Source organism: Haliotis asinina, chromosome 5, assembly GCF_037392515.1.
Source record: "Haliotis asinina isolate JCU_RB_2024 chromosome 5, JCU_Hal_asi_v2, whole genome shotgun sequence".
In the NCBI taxonomy this organism is placed as follows: Eukaryota; Metazoa; Mollusca; class Gastropoda; order Lepetellida; family Haliotidae; genus Haliotis; species Haliotis asinina.
In genome coordinates, this window is record NC_090284.1 from 77,165,924 (window position 1) to 77,184,174 (window position 18,251).

The window sequence follows — 18,251 nt, forward strand, 5'->3', positions numbered from 1 at the left end:
AATATTTCCCTATGTAAATGTTATCGCTGGGTGAAAGTGTTTCTGTGTGTGAAGGTAATCATTAGCTGGACGTGTTACTGTATGTTCAGGTGATCACTGGGTGGGAATGTTTCTATATGTGAAGGTAATCACGGGATAGATGTGTGTCTGTGTCTAACGGTAATCACTTGGTGGAAGTTTTTCTCTATGTGAAGATAATCTTTGGGGGAAAGGGTTTATCTATGTGAAAGTAATCACTGGGTAAACGTATTTCTGTGTGTGAAAGTACTGGCACGATGGAAGTGTTTCTGTATGTGAAGATAATCACTTGATGGAAGTGTCTATTTTTCTGTATGTGAAGATATTCACTAGGTGGACGTGTTTCTCTGTGTGAATGTAATCACTGAGTGGAAAGGTTCCTTTATGCGAAGGTAATCATTCAGTGGAAGTGTTTCTGTAAGTGAAGGAAATCACCGGGTGGAAGTGTTTCTGTAAGTGAAGGAAATCACTGGGTGGAAGTGTTTCTGTGTGTGAAGGTAATCACTGGGTGGACGTGTTTCTCTATGTGAAGGTAATCACTGAGTGGAAGTGTTCCTGCATGTGAAGGTAATTATTGGGTGGAAGTGATTCAGAGCAAAAAACACGGTGTGGACGTGTTTGTGTATGTGAAGGTAGTCACTGAGTGAAGGCGTTTCTCTCTGTGAATGTAGTCAATGGATGGAAGTGTTTCAGAATGTGAAGGTGTTGACTGGGTTAAAGTGTTCCTGTATTTGAAGGTACTTGTTAGATGGGAGTGTTTCTGTATGTGAATGTAATCACTGGGTGGTAGAGTGTCTTTATGTGAAGGTGGTCTCTTGGGAGGAAGGGTTTCTGTATGTGAAGGTACTCACTGAGTGGAAGTGTTTCTCTATGCGAAGGTAATCACTGGGTGTAAGTGTTTTTTCTGTATGTGAAGGTAATCACTAGGTGGACGTGTTTCTGTGTGTGAAGGTAATCACTGTGTTGAAATGCTCCTGTGTGCGAAGGTAATCACTCAATTGACGTGTTTCTGTATGTGAAGGTAGTCACGGGGTGAAGGCGTTTCTCTGTGTGAAGGTAGTCAATGGATGGAAGTGTTTCAGAATGTGAAGGTGATGACTGAGTAAAAGTGTTCCTGTATGTGAAGCTACGTGGTAGACGGGAGTGTTAGAGCTGAGGTAAAATCACTGGATGGAAGTATTTCTCTATGTGAAGGTTATCGCTAGGTGGAAGTGTTTCTGTATGTGAAGGTAATTACCGAAACGTGGAAGTGTTTCTGTGTGTGAAGGTAATCACTGGGTGGAAGTGTTTCTGTGTATGAAGGTAATCATTGAAAGGTGGAAGTGTTTCTGTGTGTGAAGGTAATCACTGGGTGGAAGCGTTTCTATATGTGAAGCTAGTCACTGGGTGAAGGCGTTTCTCTCTGTGAAGATAATCCCTGAAGCGGGATAGATGTGTGTCTGTGTGTAAAGGTAAAAAGAATCGCTTGGAAGTATTTCTGTATGATCATGTGATCACTGGACTGGAATGTTTCTATATGTGAAGGTAATCTCTGAGGGAAAGAATTTCTCCATCACGGGATAGAGGTGGCTCTGTGTGAAAAGCACCGTGTGGAAGTATTTCTGTTTATGAAGGTAATCACCGGGTGAAAGTGTTTCTGTATGTTAAGATAATCACTGGATGGAAGTGGTTTTTTTCTGTATGTGAAGGTGATTACTAAGTGGGCGTGTTTCTGTGTGTGAATGTAATCACTGGTTGGAAGTGTTTCAGTAGGTGAAGGTAATCACTGAGTGGAAGAGTTCCTGTATGTGAAGGTAATCACTGGGTGGAAGTGTTTCAGTAGGTGAAGGTAATCACTGAGTGGAAGAGTTCCTGTATGTGAAGGTAATCACTGGGTGGAAGTGTTTCAGTAGGTGAAGGTAATCACTGAGTGGAAGAGTTCCTGTATGTGAAGGTAATCACTGGGTGGAAGTGTTTCAGTAGGTGAAGGTAATCACTGAGTGGAAGAGTTCCTGTATGTGAAGGTCATCACTCTGTGGATGTGTTCCTGTATGAGAAGGTATTCACTCAGAGGAAGTATTTCTGTATGATGAGGTAATCACTGGGTAGAAGTGTTTCTATATGTGAAGGTAATCACAGGATAGATGTGTGTAGCCTGCGACGTCGTTGTATCGCGGTACTTGACATAACCGTGATCGGAAATGAAATTCTGAACTTGTAAAATGAGGAGTAAAATCCGATTAGATGACATTTAATCAACATATCTGTGTGAAATTGTTATTTTAACTTTGATGGTGTTTCAGCAAAAGCCATTAGACGAAGAGGGCCGATTAGCATTTACCAAAAGAGAGAACGCCGTCGTATCGCGGTAAACAATAAAATTCATTCCCCAGGAGATAAATATAGCTCATGACATCACTTCCGCTATATTTTTGAAAACAGACGACGTGGTTCAGACGAAGTGGGAACGTAAATATTATAGCAGGTATTTCATCGATGGGGGTCAGACGGATTCCAGAGTTTAATGTCAATAATTCTGCCGGTCAAAACGTACGGGGATTCGATACATCCTGTCGGTGTTAAAACGTAAACAAGCCACTGACGTTAGACTGTCTATGAACATACAAAATCACCTCTGAGAAGCGTGTCTAGAGCGCAAAAAGGGAATTACCGATTTGCCGCGATACCATGCATGCCGGGATACAACCATGTCCGAGTATAAACGTAAAAAGCACCACTTGGAAGTGTTTCTGTATGTAAAAATAAATACATTTTGGAAATGTTTCTGTATGTCAAGGTAATCACTGGAGGAGTTGTTTCTGTATATGAAGGTAATCAAGGGGTGGCAATGTTTCTGCATGTCAAGGTAATCAAGAGATAGAAGTGTTTCAGTATGTCAAGGTAATCACTGGGTGGAAGTGTGTTTCTGTATGTGAAGGTAATGACAGGGAAGAAGTGTTTTTGGATGTGAAGGTAATGACTACGTGGAAGTGTTTCTGTATGTTGAGGTGATTATTGGGTGGACGTATTTCTGTATGTGAAGATAACCGCACGGTGGAAGTGTTTCTGTATATTATGGTAATCACTGGGTTAAGGGGTTTCTCTGCGTGAAGGCAATTACTCAATAAAAGTCTTTCTGTTTGAGACGGTAATTACTGAATGGATATGTCCCTGTATGTGGTGTAATCAGTGCGAGAAAATGTTTCCGTATGTGAAGGTGATGACAGGGTGGAAGTGTTCCTGTATGTGATGTTAATCACAGGGTGAAAGTGTTTCTCTATGTGAAGGTAATCTCTTGGTTGAAATGTTTCTGTATGTGACCGTAATCACTGGGTTGAAGTTTTTCTATATGTGATTTTTTACTGGGTGAAGTGCTTCTGTAAATAAAGGTAAGGACTGTATAGAGATCTTCCTGTATGTGAAGTTAATCACTGGGTGGACATTGAAGGAGAAACCAAGTTCTATGGATGTATGGACGTTGTTCGGTATGTTAATTTAATAACTACGTGGAAGTGTTTCTGTTTGTGAAAATAATCAGTGGATGGATGGTCTCTGTATGTGAATGTCATTACTGGATGGAGCGTGTCTGTATGTGAAGGTATATGGAGGATTTAAGTTTTCCCTTATCCGAAGATCATCAGTAATTATTTTAGTTTTTTTTTTTTTTAAATTTAGATACAACCCCACCTGTGTTTATCAACTGTGACGGTGACAGGAACATCACCATCTTTAAGATGCAGGCACCGAACATCACCATCCCCACCGTTCAAGACAACTCTGGCTTTCTTAGTATGGAAGGTTTCGTCAACCCCGTCGCCTTCAATCCAGTGGACCCAGTGTGGAGGAACACAGAAGTAACTTATGAAGCCACGGATGGTGCTGGTCGAAATTCCCAGTGCAAGTTTCAAATCACTGTCAGAGGTAGAAAATCTGTGTATACGTCATCTTATGTTATCGCAGAACTGTTGGAAGTACATCCAACCACGCGCTGTACGATGTTTCAATGCACTGTTTGTATTGTCTCTAGCGTTTCTTACGTACATGCACTGTAACCCGTTAGCATTGTCTCTAGCATTTACGAATCATATCAGCCGTCAGCACCTTATTCTAAAGGTGCGCTAGATATCTCCTCTTGAGCTAGAACTGATATGTACAGTAACAATGATTGCGTGTGGTCACATGGTGTCTCAGTTTCTTGTGTCTATACCAAAGTAGCAAAGGACCATTCCCCTTACCACGAGAACATATACCAGGGACAAATTTCTGTGTAGGAACATTCTAACACATTAATATTAACTGTGAGGTTAACCGTGCTTTATATATACAAAATGATCTGTAAGATTAGTCCCACTTTACATGTACAGCAACATTAACTGTAAGACTGGCCCCACTTTACCAGTACAGCAACATGATCTGTAAGACTAGCCACACTTTACATGTACAGCAACATGATCTGTAAGATTAGCCCCACTTTACGTGTACAGCAACATGATCTGTAAGACTAGCCCCACTTTACCTGTACAGCAACATGATCTGTAAGACTAGCCACACTTTACATGTACAGCAACATGATCTGTAAAATTGACCCCACTTTACATGTACAGCAACATGATCTGTAAGACTAGCCCCACTTTACATGTACAGCAACATGATCTGTAAGACTAGCCCCACTTTACATGTACAGCAACATGATCTGTAAGACTAGCCCCACTTTACATGTACAGCAACATGATCTGTAAGACTAGCCACACTTTACATGTACAGCAACATGATCTGTAAAATTAGCCCCACTTTACCTGTACAGCAACATGATCTGTAAGACTAGCCACACTTTACATGTACAGCAACATGATCTGTAAGACTAGCCCCACTTTACCTGTACAGCAACATGATCTGTAAGACTAGCCCCACTTTACCTGTACAGCAACATGATCCGTAAGACTAGCCACACTTTACATGTACAGCAACATGATCTGTAAAATTAGCCACACTTTACATGTACAGCAACATGATCTGTAAGACTAGCCACACTTTACATGTACAGCAATATGATCTGTAAGACTAGCCACACTTTACCTGTACAGCAACATGATCTGTAAGACTAGCCACACTTTACATGTACAGCAATATGATCTGTAAGACTAGCCACACTTTACCTGTACAGCAACATGATCTGTAAGACTAGCCACACTTTACATGTACAGCAACATGATCTGTAAGACTAGCCACACTTTACATGTACAGCAACATGATCTGTAAAATTAGCCACACTTTACATGTACAGCAACATGATCTGTAAGACTAGCCACACTTTACATGTACAGCAACATGATCTGTAAAATTAGCCACACTTTACATGTACAGCAACATGATCTGTAAGATTAGCCACACTTTACGTGTACAACAGTATGATCTGTAAGACTGAAAATACTTTGTGTGTACAATAGCAAGAAATTTGCTTCTTACTGATAGACTAGTAGGTACTAAACATGATGTAGTTTATCGTTTGCCTGTCAGTATGTATCACAAATGACCATGTTTTCTTTCTACAATATTGGAAAATATTAACCATGTGGCGTCCAGGGCATTCGTGTCCTCAGCAACAGTGAATGTGTATTTGCTGGGTGTCAGCATGTTTCTCATACATTTCTATATCTCTTTCTTCAGAAAGACGTCCCTTCAATCTGTTATGTTTCAATCGACTATTCAAAGTAAGATCAACGACACCCACTACTTACAATGAAACCAACCACATCACCTTCATCAGAGGAACGCTGACATCTGTCCCGACAATCACCTACAGTTTGTCTGACGTGGGGACGTTCAATGACTACAGAGTCACTGTACGCGACGATCAAGGATTTGAAGATACATGCGCCTTCCAAGTTGAGATCACAGGTTCGATCCCATCTTTCTCATTTCATTGCTTTCCTCCGATAAAACGATGGTAACAGTTACTATATCTATGCGTAATGTCGGGGTTGTTGAGAAGGAATATTCAGATGTACATGAACGTTCCCCCAGATACCATAAGTATACAGAACAACAATGCGTTTTCGGTAGGGCGTTTCATGTATTGCACTATTCCTGCATTCTACTTTTACCATTTTTAGTGCCACTCTCAAAACTTTTTAATAGCTGGAGGCTTTCGTGAAGCAGGGTAGGGAATGTATAAATACGACGTGCCAGCCATTGTTAGGAAATGTGTAGTGAAGTAAATCGTGTCCATGTACAAATCTATGCTCCAGATACAATCTACTGCAAACCTCTGACTACAGTGAATTGTAGTAGTTGTTAACAGGAACTCAAAAGGGCCAGTGTGTTTAGTTTAACAATAGCTCATTACTCTCATTTCTACAACATATCAATTTATTCACAAAAATATTCAGTGGTACCAAACATTCGGTCGGTTATACCTGTCATTGTGTCACCCATCATAAATACACGCAAAGGCATGTCAATTTTCCACTGGAAAATACCCGGGAACACATGGTAATGTGAAAATGGGGGCAGATGCATTGGCCATACTTTTCTCCACTGAAGTGGATTATCCTGTTCGATCTCTTCCTCCATATTAGAGACTTGCATGTCGCTGCAGCCTGAGCTACAGTCGTGTGACACTGTGGAAAGCAAAAGAGCGTGAGTGATAAATTGTGAAATGTGGAGAAATAAAGATGGAGCTACTTGAATAGTACTCGACGCTAAGGCTAAGATGGTGTCATTTTCCTTGTATATATGGACGGTCTGTCACTCTGATCCTCGGTGCATGAGTCAACATATGTATAAGACGTGGCGTTTTACCCAGGGTTGGTTCTCGACTGCTGTACCTATGTATACAACATTCGATAGTAAATCTGGGGACAACCACTTGGCCCTTACTGCTGTGGAATAATTCCTGCCACAAGCAGGTTGAGTGTAAACCCAAGACTATATATCTGATAGATGCGTTATGGCTTTATTTAGCCCTAAATGTATATTATATACCCTAAAGCCCCATAAAAAACGACACTTACACGTTTACAAACTATATGCTAAAGCAACATTTGCAACATCTACAAACCAAGCAATGCGTGACGCACATCAAAAGGTGTCGGTTGTCCACGGAAGGTAAACAAATTCTAAAACGAGCAAGAAATATATAGTAACCGTCAGATGCCTTAGTATCCATTTGATACACTGCTTTTACAAGTCTTACTGTATGGATGTCAAATATAGGGACTGCGATGCCATTGAACGTGTTCATCTTAAATTTCTCAAATTAGCTTCCGGTTTTAGATAAAACACCCCGCTCCTTATGGTTTATGGGCAGCTTGGAAGACAACCTATTCAGGTCAAAATGTTTAAACGATTAATCACTTATTTGTGCAAATTGAAATTCCCCATCCAAATAACAAAATCGCAGTTACCATTTGACATTACATCGTGGATGTTGCCCCCTGGCTAAATCATGTGAAACAATTTATTTTGTAAATGCGGCTTACCGGGTGTGTTAAATTTGTAACTCCCTTCATTATAGTCAGTCCTGAAGCATATCGCAATCTGAATCAATCCTGGAAGACTAGTGTTTACAATCGTGGACCAGTAATTCATACAAAGGGAGTTTTGAAACTCGCCTTCACTCTACAAATAGTTACTGCACTCCGAAAATATATGGACATCTGTTCTAATTGTTTAAAAATCTACCATAAATTGCTAACAGAATGTTGGAGATGGGTGAGAAAGAAAGGAAGGAGTATGCTACCTCTGCAACTCACAGTTAGTGGCGATAAATTCCATTATATTTTTAGATGTTTTAGCCAACAACGTATCACCCACCTAGGAGTTAGCGCTGGTCCCTTTCCTAATATCTCTAGTTATACCAAATTGACGTCAAGTACTAACATTTCAACAATCAAACAACTATGTTAATTTATCAATGTATATGGTCTAGTGTTCTATTTTCTCTGTTACCGTCTTGCATAATATGTACATTGTGCATTCCATTTTATGTACTCATGTACCACTGGAGGTGGCTCCATCTTGAGCAATAAAAGTCTCTTAAGCATCGTTGACCTGTGGGTGACTGTAGAGTTGGGTTACCCACGTTCCCCCTCGATGGCCAAGTCGAGCGTAACGGACTGGCTAGACATATTTTGTTATCACTCTAATACTTGCAGGGCTCAGGATATTCATCAGATAACACCCCTCCACGATCAGTAGGATTCGACACCCCCTGCCACCACCTGCCACAATTGCTACAGATTTGATCAATATTCGATTTCGCAGTGGCTAATGTCCATACTGATAAAATGCTAGTGGACAGTCTAGTAACAATCTGATTGATTAGTTCCGCTGACCTTCTCGCTCGCCGGCCCGGTTATGTGCATTACTGCACCAGGGGGTCAAACCTAGACATCAACCCATCACTACATGAGAACAGATTATGAAATCAATAAACCACACAGGGTCTATAAACAATCACTAAATTATATTACGTTTACAGTCAAATCACAATAGGAAGGGCCAGCGTGTACCAGTAGCTAGCAGTTTCACCCCTGAAGTTTATCTAAGTGCACCATAAAAGTATAATGTCACTTTTGATAATCTTGGAAGAGAAGTCGTTGTCTCATGTCGCAAATGTTCTTTCTGTACAAACACTATTGTCAAGTCCAATTTATGGTGGTGTACTTCACGTCAACATCTCGAATGACCCCTCTGTAAGTCGACCATCTGCTCCGAATGACCCCTCTGTAAGTCGACCATCTGCTCCGAATGACCCCTCTGTAAGTCGACCATCTGCTCCGAATGACCCCTCTGTAAGTCGACCATCTGCTCCGAATGACCCCTCTGTAAGTCGACCATCTGGCATATTCTTCCCATTAACTCAAAATATCTTTCTTGGAATGAAGCTACTGTAGCACGCCTTCCACAGAACAAAATGTTGTTTTATCTTCTAACGTTTTGAGTTTCTTGACAGAAACCTTTTTCTAGATGTATTTGTGGGATGGTTGTCTTTCAGATTTCTCAACTGTTAACCACCCACTTTCCCCAGAAAATACAGTTTTTTGCCAAAGTGTGTTTCAACACTACACCGTCACCCATCACTAGACACACTGCAAGAGTGAATGAACGATGCTACGGCGCACTGACTTGATCAAATAGCTATTTAGTTGTTATTACGTTCAGTGATATTGCATTTAAAAGGTTGTTTTAACAAATGATAATAACTTATTCCATAAAAGTTATTTTTGTTGTATTTAAAAGTTTTTTTGACGAGGTACCATTTGCCAAAGCGTAGTTATGTTGTTACAGTTTGAGGTCAGGTTTAATAGGCGCATCAGCATGTCACAAGGCATGTCTCTGGATGTTTAAAGTATATTAAAGGTAATAAATAAAATAACGAACTCGGTACAAGTGATAACGGGAAATATGTCCTGCTAAAACAATGCGTTGTACTGGGGGTTGCAGGGGTATACATATAGAAAGACTTACATGTTTGCCTTTAAACTTAAAGTACTTAAATGCGACATTTTTGCCAAATGGTGATATGTTGTGACTTACTCTTTCAGCTGGAAAATGTTTCCACGAGTTGACCAACACTCCTCGGAACGCCTCCATTACTCGCTCCAGCAACAACGACAGCAGCATCCTCTCCACCGTCGTCACTTGCTCAAGTGGCTACGCCTTTGCCGACGGCTCCACAAGTCGTACATACAACTGTTCGGGGGAGAATCTCTGGTCGCCATCTTTACCTCTCGAGGACTGTTTGCGTAGGTTGTCTTTGATCCCACTGTCGTTGCCTTCACAATTCGTGTTATCTCGATGCTATATGTATCACAAAGTTAGTGTAATGCAAGTTTCTCCGCTGTAATTAGTAACTTAATGTCCTTAATGCAATTTCAAATGTACACATTAATTCTGTAGCCTACAAAGCCACTGCGTACACGTACAAGGTCAGTTTAGATCTGAAGTCCAAGGACCAGGTGCCCGCCAACAGTGCATGCCGTGATAACCTGAGGAAGTTTTATAACGATGTGATATCCCCCACAACATCCGGTATCAACAATCTGTGTCGGATTCAGGGACAGCTGAACACTTACTACCTCTTCAGCGTCTCTGAGGCAATCTTTGTTGGTGCCGCCTCTCTCTTTGATGTATGTACACATTTCTGAAGCTTTGTTCTGTACACAAGTATTGAGTATTGCCAGAGTACTTCCAGGCAATTCCAGACACTTTCGGAAACTAAATTCTTTTATTTAATTTTTTATGAATCATTTTCACAACACGGTTACACACTGGTCTTACAGCATAAAGTGGAACTGACGCTTAAACTGGAAAATAACGATGGACAGAACGCTGCTCTAGAACTTTGCGCTGGCAGTATCAACCTTCAGAAGACGGTGTTGTTTGGGCTGGTAGCTGGAGGATGTAACTTCACTGTGCAGGACAGTTCCACAGGCGTTAATCTGACACAGTCCGGACAATCCTGTGGAGTCGGCAACCGGCTGAGAGACGTCGGAGGAAGCAAGAAGTGTCGTGAGTTTGCACCGTTTGCATTCATTTACATAAAGATACATGAGAATAAGTGGTAAAACTAGGATCATGTTATATTAGAAATCATTAGTTTAGAGGAGAAATGTTAAATGGACATGAGTTGCTTTTCCTGGAATCTGACAGACGCCACTGAAGATAAAGTAGTCTGGGTGAAAGTTTTCAATGGGAAATGATGGAACACTCATCGTTCTCCATGTTGGTTGTGACAGCTATTGTCTTCTCCCCGACAATGACTTCGCTCCACGGGTAATGGGAACATGGTGTAACACACATTAATGAACAACAGGATATTTGTGGGATGCCAGATCCTGTATTATCATACACCGATCACAGTGTACAGGACGCAGACATCATGATCCCGATGTTCTATGCCTGAATGAATGAGTGACGCCACTTGTATCGATATTCCGGGCAATATCACATCGGAGGACATGACAAGTGGTCTTCGCATATTGTACCCTTTAACCAACACGGCAAACTCATTGTCTTATAATCTCCAAACCCGTGCACCATGAAATCATCAGATATAACAATATCTGAACATGTCTGTGACATTTATATTATTAATATGACATTTACGACCGCGCTTCAATAGAGTTAATCTTGGATTTCGTCAAAGGTGAAGTTATACAATTAAACAAAACGTTTTAACATTTGAAACAAGCTTGTAAACGAATCCCTTCATCTGGAAACAGTCGAAGTGTGGCGTCGTCGGGAATTGTCATAATGTTTGTCATGTCATGGATTTGAGCCAGGTGCAGTGTCACCTGTAGTTACGACAGAATTGGCATAAACGAATAAACGACGAGGGCTGTGGCAGATGGTGAGAATCCAACTAAATGACATGACACAACCCCCTTGTGCTGTCATTATTCATCCCGAACCATAGCATGTGCGTGTTTGCAATTTGTGATCGAATCTCTGAACCATTTAGAGTATCGAAACTGTTCACTGACGACAATCCGCTGATGGGAACGGTAACACACAGACGATCCAAAACCGTCTCCGATCCACTGGCACCGATAGTAGGTGTCGCGCTGTTAGGCATAACTGTCGGCTTTAACGTCACAAGACAGCACTCTCTCTAGGTGTCGCGCCGTAAGGCATATCCCGTCATCCACGTCAGCACGCCCTCTAGGTGTCTTGCTGTTATGTATATCTGGTTTTTCACGTCACAAGACCCCCTAGGTGTCTCACTGTTAGGCATATCCGGTCTTGCATGTCACATGACAGTACGTCCCTTAGGTTTCGCTTTGTTAGGCATATCCGGTCTTCCACGTCACAAGAGAGCACGTCCTCGAGGTTTCTCGGTGTTTGGCACGTCCGGTCTTACACGTCACAAGAGAGCACGTCCTCTAGGTTTCTTGGTGTTTGGCATATCCGGTCACCACGTCACAAGACAGCACGCCCTCTAGGTGTCTCGCTGTTAGGCATATCCTTTTTCCACTTCACAAGGCAGCACGACCTCTACGTGTCGCACTGTTAGGCAAATCCGTCTTCCTTGTCACAAGGCAGCACGTACGCCTCTCTTGGTGACGCGCTGTTTGGCATATCCTTCATGCAAGTCACAAGAATGCCCTCTAGGTGTCGGGTCCAACAGGACTCGTCACTGCTGGTCATTGAACCACGATACAATTATATATGCTAAGTTGTCGTATTCGTGTTCAGAAGGCTTTCAACGTCTGTATGTTTCAGTACGCGCTGTTGTCTTTCAACAGATATGTCTGTATGTTTTAGTACCGCGCTGCTGTCTTTCAAAAGATGTGACTGTATGTTTCAGTACCGCGCTCCAGTCTTTCAACAGATATGTCTGTATGTTTCAGTACCGTGCTCCAGTCTTTCAATAGATATGTCTGTATGTTTCAGTACCGCGCTGCTGTCTTTCAAGAAATATGTCTCTATGTTTCAGTACCGTGTCCACACGGATATTCGTCCTCCCCAAGTGGAGGTTGTGTTGAGTGCCCAGACGGTCAGTATCAGGACCAGTCCGGACAAGCCTCCTGTAAGAGTTGTGGCGACAACATGTACTCATTGACCCCACGGACCACTCGGGCAAGATGTGTCAGTAAGTGAGATCTTGGTTGTATTTGAAAGAATAAACAAATATTGGAAATACTTGTCGTGATAGTGCTATAGGTGTCAAATTCCTGTCGTGTTAACACTAGCGGTCTGTACTGTTTCAGGTAAGTGTCGCCCTGGGTTCTTTTCTCGAACGGGACAGCAACCATGTGACGAGTGCCCAAAGAATCGCTACTGGGTGAATGCCACTCATTGCCAGCCATGTCCAGATGGAGGCTCCACCCTGCACGTAGAGGGCACCACCAGCATATCAGCGTGTAAAGGTAAGGTGTAGTGTGCACATTGTTATGAATACAGAAACTGTGTGATTGTTTTCAGATGTAGAGACTGAACAGTTGTGTCAAATGTACAAACTGTAATTTTTTGTTAGCTCTAGAGACTGTGTTGTTGTATCGCACGTGGAGAAAGTGTGGTTATGTCAGATGTAGACTGTGACTGTGTCAGATGTAGAGACTGTATTGTTATGTCAGATGTAGATACTGATTTGTTGGGCAGTGTCAGATGTTGAGACTGTCTTAGTTGCGTTAGATGTAGAGTCTGTATGATTGAGTTAGATGTTGAGACTGTGTGGTTGTGTCAGATGTAGAGACTGTGTAGTTGTGTCAGATGTAGTGACTGTATGATTGTGTCAGATGTAGTGACTGTATGGTTGTGTCAGATGTAGAGACTGTGTGGTTGTGTCAGATGTAGTGACTGTATGGTTGTGTCAGATGTAGTGACTGTATGGTTGTGTCAGATATAGTGACTGTGTGGTTGCGTTAGATGTAGAGACTGTATGGTTGTGTCAGATGTTGAGCCTGTATGGTTGTGTCAGATGTTGAGCCTGTATGGTTGTGTCAGATGTTGAGACTGTATGGTTGTGTCAGATGTTGAGCCTGTATGGTTGTGTCAGATGTTGAGACTGTATGGTTGTGTCAGATGTAGAGAATGTATGGTTGTGTCAGATGTAGATGCTGATTTGTTGGGCAGTGTCAGATGTAGAGACTGTCTGGTTGTGTTAGATGTAGAGTTTGTATGATTGAGATAGATATAGAGAATGTATGGTTGCGTTAGATGTAGTGACTGTATGGTTGTGTCAGATGTTGAGACTGTATGGTTGTGTCAGATATAAATACATGCATGGTTGTGTCAGATGTAGAGACTGCATAACTGCGTTAGATGTGGAGACTGTTTGGTTGTATCACATGTGTGGACTGTGTTGTTGTATCAGATGTAGAGATTGCATGGTTGTGTCAGAAGTAGAGACTGTTTGGCTGTGTGAAATATAGGAACTTGTATAATTGTGGAGAGACCGTATCGTTGTGTCACATGGAGAGACCGTAATTTTGTGTCAGATGTAGAGAATGTCTGGTAGTGTCAGATATAGAGACTGTGTGATTATGTCAGATGAAGAGACCGTATTGTTGTGTCATATGTAGAGACTGCATGGATGTTTCAGATGTAGAGACTGTGTGGCTGGGTGAGATGTAGAGACTTTAGGGGTGTGTCATATGTAAAGACTATGTATTTTTTCATTTGCAGAGATCGTATTGTTGTGTCAGATGTTGAGGCTGTGTGGTTGTTTGAAATATACAGACTGTTGGTTTTGTCAGATATAGAGACTGTCTGTTTTTCAGATGTATAGACTGTATGGTGGTTCAGGTGTAAAAAAATATCTGGTTGTATCAGATGGAAATACTATATGGTTGTGTCAGATATAGTGACTTTATGGTTGTGTCAGGTGTAGAGACTGCGGTGTTGTGTCAGATGGAGAGGCCTTATTGTTATGTGAGATGTGGAGACTGCATGGATGTTTCAGATGTAGAGACTGTGTGGTTGTGTCAGACGTAGAGACTGTATGGTTATGTGAAATGTAGAGACTGTGTGGTTGTGTTAGATGTAGCGAGAGTTTCACATTTGAGACCAGCCGACTTCATCCAGGCGAAGTAGTCAGTTGGATTGCTGTTCTGTTCCACACACTGCATGTACACAAAGGACCGACTCTGGGCAGATTTGGTAAAGGACTTCACCTGGTTTACTCCCATCACTGTACCGTCCAGCAGTACATCACCATCAACAAAATCAACTTCCAATTTCAAATTGTGTCCAACAACCTTAGCACGATTAAAATAGCTGTGGATTTCCTTGCTTTCATCGCGAGTCTTCACATGCATCACCCGATGACCATCCGATATTATTATTATGTTTTACAGATTGAGATAGAAATGCAGCAGAGAGGGTTTGGGTGATCCTGGCACAGTCAGGCTGGTCAAGCTCATCATCAGCTCAGGGCCCTCGCCCCCTCTACACGCAGCCCAGACAGCGAATGGGACTTCTCCCAGGAAACACTGCCTAGTCGAACCCGCCAAGAACTTTCCGAAGAATATGGAGGCTCCCCAACACTGCAGCCTTCTGCATTACCCAGATTGTCAGAAGGGCTGTGCTCCCGGTGGAGAACCCGGGCACTCTCCTGATCTGTGCCAAGAGATCAGGAGGTACCACACCAAGGGCACCGAGAACAATGGGGAGCCTGACGACTGTGTACTTGGGATGCAAGCGAGACATTTCAAAGGCGAGGTCCGCATATTTATCATGCTTTTCCTGAATCTTGCCAATCACGTTGCTGTCAAAAGGGACAGAAAATCCAATGATATAAATAATTTCATTGGTTTTATCAAAAAGGACAAGATCAGGTTTGTTGGCTGGAATTCGTCACTGGCTGTATATTGGCCTATTCCAGAGAAGTTTAAAAGCATCATTTTCCAGGACGCCCTGGACATGTTCAGGGTTGTACCATGGATGACCTCGAGGTCAAAGCCACAGGCATGGCAGAGACGATAGTAAAAGCAGCGAGCCATGCCATCATGTCTTTTCAGATATGCTGTTTGTGCCAAGGAAGGGCATCCACTGACAAGGTGTTGGACAGTCTCTGTAAATTCATTGCAAAGACGACATTTCATGTTAACATTTTCTTAACATTAAGAATCACATTCTGGCGATTGCGAGTGGGAAGTGACTGGTCCTAAGCCGCAAAAAGGAATCCCTCAGTTTCACATTTGAGACCAGGCGACTTCATCCAGGCGAAGGAGTCGGTTGGATTGCTGTTCTCTTCCACACACTGCATGTACACATGATGCAATGTTTTCTCAGCTTCTCCACAAAGGACCGACTTTGGGCAGATTTGGTAAAGGACTTCACCTGGTTTACTCCCATCGCTGTACCGTCCAGCAGTACATCACCATGAGCAAAATCAACTTCCAATTTCAAATTGTGTCCAACAACCTTAGCACGCTTAAAATAGCTGTGGAAGTCCTTACTTTCATCGTGAGTCTTCACATGCATCACCAGAGGATCATCGGATAAATAAATATGTGCAAAGGTACACAATAGAATTCTATCATGAAGAGCTTCCACATTAATCAAACCCCAACCTCCAGAATTGATTGGTATGTATAAACGATTAAGAGATGAACGAGGGTGGTGTGCTCTGTTATCAGACATGATCCTTCTGGTCAGGTGGTCAAGACTCTGGATGTCTTGTTTTGTCCAATCAACTACCCCAAAGGAATAGGAGAGGACTGGCACAGCAAAAGTATTGGTGGCTTTGACTTTGTTTCGTTTGCATTTAGCTCGGAGCTCCAGATTTTCTTTAAACGAGATTTATACTCGGCCCGAAGTTTATCCTGAATTTGGGCATTCTGGAGCTCGTCTCGAACTTGCATTCCAAGATAGGTGTAGGCCTGATCTTCCACAAGATGCTAAATAACTCCCCCCACTTGTAACTTGACCGATTCATCATTAGTTACCTTGCCACGTTCCAAATGAAGAGTATTACATTTGACGAGCCCAAAAGTCATGCCAATATCATTAGAAGAGGACTCGACAAGGAGAACCTGTTCTTTCAAATTGGTCGCTCCTGTGGCAAGGAGCTCGATGTCATCCATGTAGAGGAGATGAGTAAGAAGTGTTGGGGATCTGTGCTGAGGAGGTCCGGGATGGTAACCCACCTCCTTATTGAGCAGAAAATATTCCCCTTCTGATTGGAATAGATTCCGAAGTCTGCACCTGTCCTTGCGAGTACATCTCAAGTTGATTCGACCAGCAACTCATTAAAGACTTGAGTAAATCAAGTAGTTGCTCAGGGAGGTCAATACACTGAAGACACTTCAGAATCCATTCGTGAGGGACACAGTCATATGCCTTTTTGTAGTCTATCCAGCACATGGAGAGGTTTCTTGTGGTACGTTTTAGCCTCTTCCAAAATCATTTTCTGTACAAGAAGTTGATCCTTGCACCCCCAACATCCCTTTCTCGTCCCCTTCTGCTCTCTGTAAATTTTCTCATTGGACGAGCAATACGATGACACGAGGTTCGTCAAACACCCTGTGAATAATTTGTATTGAGGTTTTAGACATTTGATAGGGCGGAAGTTTTTGGGATCAGTCAAGTCTCCTTTTTTTGGGAGAAGTATTGAGCGACCTTTGCAGAACCATGGAGGAACATCACCTGTGTCCACAAGAGAATTGAACCTTTCATTGGCAGCCATGGGAGGCCGTTTGTCATGCTCATCAACACCACTTGTCTTAAGTTGCCTGTAAAATTGCTTTTCATTATTTCTAAATAGTTTATTTTGTTTGATAAATTTGTTTCTCTTTTCCCATTTTTTCTTTCTTTCAGTCCAAACTTTTATTTTTGCCTTAAGGGAATCGACAATTTGGAGAAGTATCTTTTCTTTTGTTGTCTTGTACTGTAATTTTAATTTTCTCCAAATTGCCTTTTGTCGTTTTGACATGGGATTCCCTGATGATCTTAGTTTCAGGCACAGGAAATATATCCAGGAAATATATTTTCTAGTTTCTGTTAATTTTACTTGAAACCGGTTTTTCTTTGGTTTATTTTTCTTAGTATTGGGACATTTTTCTTTGGAAACTGTGTGAAGTTCCTCCAAGGTTCGAGCGGCAGCATAGACACAACAATTTACTTCATGTAATGAACAGTCCGCGGGGACTTTTAGAGAGATACTTTCATTAAGTAAATCAATTTCATTTTTGGAAAAAGATACGTCTAGTTGTTTAAATGGACTCCGTTTCTCCAAAGGTAAATCACAATTTTCCTCATAATTAGATGTAAACAAAATATAAACAGGATTTTCGATAAGGTCTGCAACTGAAGAAGAGGAAGAGTGAGGGTCCAAAATTTCGGGGCCAATTGGCCTTTTCTGAGAAGAGTTTCCATCAGATAGAGGAAAGAGGTTCACGCGGACGTCCATCAGCAGTTTTGGGTCTGCTGCCACTTGAGCATTTTGCTCTTGCAAAGGTTCCTGACGGGCACCAGTTGTGGATTGAACTGGCTCACGGGGCAGTAGATGTTTAAGCCGCCGAAGTTGATCTCGGAGATTTTGCTCCGTCAGGTAAGCATACATGGGCATGGCATTCTCCCAATGCAGCTTAAACGACTTGCCATTAATACGTGGATTATCAGGCCATCCAGTCGCCATCGCACACTCAAGTATTTCTCAAGGATTTGAGATGTTTTGACCAAGATATTCTTGGCCGGGTTCTGTGCCTTCCCCTGGGGCAAGTCACATCTCCAGTAAGGTTGGTTTGACTACCGGAGGAAGGCTGACTGGGCTGCGGAGTTGAAAGATTAAAGTCTCCTTGGCT

The 18,251-nt window shown here is 42.2% G+C and overlaps 1 protein-coding gene across 1 annotated transcript in view; it reads left to right on the top strand.

Moving 5' to 3' along the window:
• Positions 1-18,251, top strand: part of LOC137285336 (uncharacterized) — a 135,010-nt gene that overhangs the window by 40,748 nt on the left and 76,011 nt on the right. The window contains exons 23-29 of the mRNA XM_067817701.1: positions 3,673-3,918; positions 5,665-5,895; positions 9,546-9,746; positions 9,901-10,130; positions 10,284-10,512; positions 12,440-12,595; positions 12,714-12,872. Of these exons, the coding sequence (XP_067673802.1) occupies positions 3,673-3,918; positions 5,665-5,895; positions 9,546-9,746; positions 9,901-10,130; positions 10,284-10,512; positions 12,440-12,595; positions 12,714-12,872 (1,452 nt within the window). The remainder of the gene's footprint in view (positions 1-3,672; positions 3,919-5,664; positions 5,896-9,545; positions 9,747-9,900; positions 10,131-10,283; positions 10,513-12,439; positions 12,596-12,713; positions 12,873-18,251) is intronic.